Source organism: Coptis chinensis, chromosome 9, assembly GCF_015680905.1.
Source record: "Coptis chinensis isolate HL-2020 chromosome 9, ASM1568090v1, whole genome shotgun sequence".
Taxonomy (NCBI): domain Eukaryota; kingdom Viridiplantae; phylum Streptophyta; class Magnoliopsida; order Ranunculales; family Ranunculaceae; genus Coptis; species Coptis chinensis.
Genome location: NC_141464.1, coordinates 79,226,706 through 79,233,197, shown reverse-complemented (window position 1 = coordinate 79,233,197; position 6,492 = coordinate 79,226,706). Strand labels below are relative to the sequence as shown.

At 39.6% G+C, this 6,492-nt stretch overlaps 1 protein-coding gene across 1 annotated transcript; it reads left to right on the top strand.

The window, feature by feature from the left end:
- Positions 1 to 1,908: 1,908 nt before the first annotated feature.
- LOC147478425 (uncharacterized) lies at positions 1,909 to 2,316 on the top strand. Its single transcript, XM_086586246.1, has one exon. The coding sequence runs from the start codon at positions 1,909 to 1,911 to the stop codon at positions 2,314 to 2,316; it is 408 nt and encodes a 135-aa protein (XP_086442372.1).
- The last annotated feature ends 4,176 nt before the right edge of the window (positions 2,317 to 6,492 follow it).

Below are 6,492 nucleotides of genomic sequence, written 5' to 3'. Positions count from 1 at the left end.
GGATAATATTTTGCTTTCACATGAGTTGTTACACAACTACCATAGGGATAATAGCCCCCCAAGATGTGTAGCGAAGATTGATCTAAGGAAAGCATATGATTCTGTCAGATGAGAGGCTGTAAGGTTTGTTTTAACCAGAATTGGGATGCCTTTACGGTTTGTGAATTGGATTCAGAAGTGCATTGAAACACCCAGATATAGCATCATGATAAATGGAACACCTTTTAGGTATTTCAAAGGTAAGAGAGGGATTCGACAAGGAGACCCAATGTCTCCTTATCTTTTTATTTTGGTGATGGAATTCTTCACTCAAATGTTAAAAAGAAAGGTGGAGGAAGGAGAGTATAAGCTACATTATAAATGCACAAATCCACAAATCACACATTTATCGTTTGCTGATGATCTAATTGCTTTTATGAATGGAGATCTTAATACAGTGAGAACCCTGAAGGAAACTCTGACAAAATTCAAAAGGTGCTCGGGATTACAAGTGAATATACAGAAAAGTAACATGTTCTATATATGCTGGGATGGATGCTAGTAGAAGCACGCAGATGAAGAACATCATCCAGTTTCAAACAGGGGAGCTGCCAGTGAGGTACCTTGGGCTACCATTAATAACAACAAGACTAAAGGCAACAGACTGCTTGTCGCTGATAGAGAGAGTCAGGAAGAAGATACAAGCATGGAAAGGTAGAGCCTTATCTTACGCAGGGAGAGTGCAGTTGTTGAAGGCAGTCATAAACAACATGAGCATCTATTGGACGGCATCATTCGTTCTTCCTCAACAGACAATAGATGATATCAACCACCGCGGTCGAAACTTCTTGTGGTGCGGGCCAAAATGCGCAATTTCACATGCTCGTTAGTTGGGAGAGCACGCGGCTTCCCTTTATGAAGAAGGTGGGCTTGGTATCACGGAATCTAAGAACAGCCAACACCGCAGCAAACTTAAAGCACATTTGGAACTCGGTGAGTGGGAAGGAAACTCGGGGTGAAGTGGATTAATAAGAACTTGATAAAGGAGAAGAATTTCTGGCAGATAAAGATACCAAACGACAAGGCTTTGGTCCGGGCGAAGCATCTTGAAGAACGGGGAAAGAAGCCAAACTTATAGTTCAAAGATCAAATTGGGGATGGGAAAGCTACAAAATTATGGTTAGATCTGTGGCATCCTATGGGTATACTCGGGAACCACTTTCCTTTGATATTACACTATGATTCAACTTGCAATCTTAACGCCTTGATTTCAAACTTGATCGAAAATGGAAGATGGAGTACTCCTTGGCATATCTGCGATACACACATCGGACATTGCAATGAAAATGGAGGGAGAAATAAAGCTAGGGAGAGGAGTCGATCGTATTCTTTGGACTGCATCACGAGAGGAGACTTCAATTTGAGAGATACATATGAAAGCATCGAGAGAGTAAAAGTAAAAGCAATAACATGGAAAAATATCATCCGGTTTCCTAACAAAATACCTCGACATTCGTTCATTGCTTGGCTGACTTTTCGGAGAAGGATCAAGACGTTGGTTAGATCGAAGGAGTTGCAGCAAGTACAAGATGATACTTGCATATTTTGTGGGAATGGAAGGGAGACAGAGGAGCACATTTTCTTTGAGTGTACATATTCAAAATTCATTTGGATGTATATCATCAAGTTTGCAGGCTACAATAGACCAAGAGCTGCATCCTGGAAGCAAGAAATTGAATGGGTGATACAAGGTTCGTCTGGAAGAGGTTATAAACAGGACGCACTTAAGCTGCTCTTTAATGGGTTTATATACAAGGTTTGGCAAGAAAGAAACAGAAGAATCTTTCAGAGTAAACAAAATGTAGCAGAACAGGTGGGGAAAGCGATACTAAGAGATGTCTGCACCAAGCTTGGTCTCTTACAACAAAAATGGAGGAGAGTCCTGAGAGGAGCAGGTTGATGAGCATATGGAATATTAATGTGGGTGTGAAGGAAAAACAGAGGAAGACATGTCATTGGGAGAAAGCAGGAGTAGGAGTGTTCAATCTAAATATTGACGGAACACTACAGGGCAATCAAGGTGGATGGGGGGCAGCAATAAGAAATGATCATGGCGAAGTAATTGGGGCAGCACAAGGAACATCACCGTATAGCTCGATAGATTTGATTGAGTTACAAGGTTTGGAACATGGATTGAGACTTGGTTTGAGCAAAGGGTGCAAACAAATAAGAGCACAAACTGATTTGATGACTGTGGTAGCTTACATGAAGAAGAAAGGACAGCACCCTTGGCGGGCAAATAACATGATGGATGAAATAAATGAAATGATAAGGTAGCTAGAAATGTTCTCTATCATGCATGTTTTCAGAGAAGCAAACAAGCTAGCTGACACTTTAGCGGCGACTATACCCACAGCTAGCTATGTAGAGTTTACTCTTAGTTCTTTTTCAAAAGATGTAAAGAAGATTATTTTTGATGATGTCACGGGTAAAGAATATGTACGAATGTAAAAACCATGCTTGCCTTTCAAAAAAAAAAAAAAAAAAAACTAGCTAACAATCAAAATTAACATGTAAAAAAAATCAAAGAGAAGGAAACTCATAGCTCTAGTTTTGAAATCCCCATCCAAGTCTCTCTTTAATAGCCGAATTCCCAATAGTTTTTCCAATCGTAGCAGTCCATAACATAAACCAAGTTGAGCTTTTTCAGACTCCATCATCTTGTAGTATAAATCAGTCGTACCTCGAGAGTACATCGTTTTCAGTGTAGCTTCTCCTCTAGGATTTCCAAAAACTACTTTATATTAGTTTGGTTGATAACTTGATATGGAAGAAAATAGAAACTTCTCCCCGTATTTCTTTCACTATACATAAATTGGGCCGAACGTGACTCTTACAAGTAGTGTTCTGAAAAATGCTAGGCGGTAGTCGGGCGGTGGGAGAGCCCCTCGCTTAGGCCTTCTAGACAGTGGCTAGACGAGCTAGGCGCGAGGCGGTTTTTTTTCCTAATATATATAGTAATACACACCTATACTACAAGAAAGTAAGAAAATTATTTACCATAACTCAAAAAATAAACACAATCAAAAATATTTATTACAAAAATGTGTAATAGTTGAAAAATATCTTTTTTTTTGCTAAAGGTAACTTGTATTAAGCAAAAAGTGGGGTTACAGGAACAATTACAAGTAATCAGAGATCTTATATCATATAGAGTGGAAGCACTACTGTGCAAGTCCCCTCAATACATTTTAAGAATCAAATCTGAAGTATGTAGAGTTAGGGTCTTCAATCCTCGAGATAAAGTCTACTCGAGAGTTCCACCATTGTTTTACCCCTTTGGGTAATGAAGCTCCTTTCCTAGCACAAGAGTCAGCTGAGAAATTCGTTTCTCGCCATGTAGATGAAATGAGAAGCCACTCCATTTTGTGTCGTGCCTGTTCCCAAGCAGTGCCAATGGACTTTATTTGTGTTGAAAGCTGCTGCCGCTAAAGAGGAGTCTGTTTGAATCCAAAGCCTGGTCCAGCCAAGCTCTATTGCCTTTGTTATGCATTCAACAATTGCCTTGCATTCTGCGACATAGCATGTACACACCCCTAGTCTTCCTATTAGAGTACCATGTACCACCCCATTGTTGTCCCTGAATAGAACTCCCCACCCTGCCAGTCCAGGATTTCCTCTACTCGAGCCATCTGTGTTTTCTTTCAAAATGTTTGGAGGAGGGGGAAGCCAGTAACATTCATGTATCTTTGGAGCCTTTCTTGGTCGAGATTGAAGTCCCAATATGTGGAGAGTAGCGAGATCTTGGCAAGAGTTACTCATATGACCTTCAGAAGAGTTGTAGGCTAAGTGAATTGCCAATTTTATTTGAGACCAAACCTTGACATGATTTGGAGTTCCCCCATCATAAACGACTTTGTTCCTCGCTTTCCAGACAGATACCATGCATGAGATAGCAGCGGCAGACCAAATGTCCTTTAGTAATGTGCTCCAATTTCTGTAGACATTAGTGAGATCTTGAAAGTTGGAGACATCCCCATTAATCTGAAAGATGTCTTTCAAATGATTCCACTGTTTGAAGGCAAATGGACATGTAAAAATGATGTGCCTCTTTGACTCCTCATTTTTTTGACATAGGCAGCACCTTGAAGCAAGCTTGAAGTTTCTTACTCTTAGATTATCGTCCGTGTGCATGACACCCTGTAAGATCTTCCAGCCCACCCCTGCTATCCTTGGTTGAATTTTTTACTTCCATAGAAATTGTGCCCAAGGGGGCTTAGACATTTTCTTTCTGATTGCTTCAAAGACTGTGCAGACCTTGAAGTTGTCGTCGATGGAAGGTTGCCATATCATTGAATCTGTGATTTCTGGACATGGTTGAGAGAGATGATTGACTTGAAAGCCTAGTCTGTTGAGGACCATGATCATGTCGGGTGAGAAGCTCCACTGGTCTCCATTAATGCAATCACTGAGTTTTGCATTCTTATCTACCCAAAAGGAGGTAGCACTACCTTCTATTCTATCACAAATGGCTTTATTCCCAAGCCAATTATCCTTCCACAACCAAATGTCGCGACCATTGCCAATGCACCAACCAATATGGATTTTCATTTCCTTTAGAGCCCACTTTACTCCAGTCCAAACAGTGGATGACTTACTTGAGGACCAATCACCATTCCTTGCTATGTATTTCCCCCTCATAAAATTAGCCCAGTCATTGTCTTCGTTAAGAAAGCTCCAGGCCATCTTCATGATCATGGAAAGATTGACGTCCTTTAGCCTACGAAGCCCAAGCCCACCTTCTTCCAAGGGTTTGCAAGTTTTCTCCCATGCCAGAGTCATAAGTTTCCTACTCGACGGGCTACCAGACCACACAAAGTTTCTGATAATAGTTTCGCACTCTCGAATCACAGCTTGTGGCCACTTGTACAAGGCCATGTTGTATATAGGGATGCTGCCCAATACATGTCTTGCTAGTACCACCCGTCCCTTGAAAGACAACATTTTCCCAGCCCAGCTAGCTACTCGAGCTCTAATGTTTTCTATCATTGGCGCTAGAGTTGCTCTTGAGACTCTTCCAGTGATAAGAGGGACACCAAGGTATTTTTCAGGGAGAGAGCCCTCTTTGATTCCTAGAAGATTCTGATTCTCATTTTTCCTCTGAATTTTCATTTCACTCAGAAAAATCTTACACTTCTCTTTGTTGATGTGCTGGCCCGATGAGTCTTGATATCTGGCAATGAGGAGCATAAGGTGTTTAAGGAACCTTCTGTTTGCGTTACTGAAAATAAAGATGTCATCCACGAACATTAAGTGAGTAGGACTTGAGAACTTAGAATCCATGATCATTCGCTTGAATTTTCTGTTAACAACCAACCACTCTATCCCTTTACTTAAACTATCTTCTGCGAATGCAAAGAGAAGGGGAGACAGAGGGTCCCCCTGTCGAAGGCCTCTAATAATCATAAAATAAATAGCTTACCTACGAAATGAACGATGAAATCAAAACGTAAGTAGACTAAACTATTTATGTTGCTATGTTATCAAAGTTTACTACTCTCAATTCTATCGAAATAGAGTGGAGTAACAAATTCGTTCCACTCCTAGTTCTCTAGCATGGGATGTTTTTTAGTTAACTAATTGGTCTTAAGTCTATGAGAGTTTTACGAGGGGGAATTATATTACGATGCAATATGAAATTGATTATTTTAATTTAAACTACGAATGCTATGGAAATATGATTGTTTTTTAATCTAGATAAAGGATTAGAGGGGAATTGAATCCACCTCGAATCCAACTTAATAACCTAGCATAGATTGTTGTATCTCGATTCTTACGTTCTTACGGCAAGAATTTCGAGTTCTAATCCCTAGTGTTCGTGGCATTTCTACCAAATACTAACTAGCATGTGAGGTCGTCCACCCATTCTTATGGCGAAACACGACCTTCTAGAGTGGAATAGAATCTACAAACAATTCTACACTAACAACTAAGTTTTCATCAAGGCTTCATCAACCCCTCTAATGGAGGTTTTAACTTTGATTCATCAAACTAATATTTCCCATTGAATCTAAACTAAACATGATATAAAGAATTGAAATTTACTTAATTAAACAATAATGAAATCTAATTTAATGACTAAAATGAAATAAGGACATGAATTGAAATTAGATCTAGAAATGGAAATGACAAAATCGAAATTGATAAAAATACTACTTTATTGATCTAATCAAATGAAGAACAAGATTCAAAGGTTTAATCTAATACAATGAATTGAAACTAATTAAACTAAGTTCTAAAACTAATTAATGGAGGCTAACTAATCTAGGTCTAACTATCTACCATTAACAAAGAGTGAAGCTTTGGTTTTTATACTCTCAGATCCAAAAATCGTGCATGGGCTTGGAGCCATGTTTTGGGCCAGAGAATCAGGCCCAAAACCTAATTCTTTCAGTCCAAAAAGGCCTCTTCAGCTGTAGTTCGCTTCAACAGACTTTTCGTCCACTTCTGCTC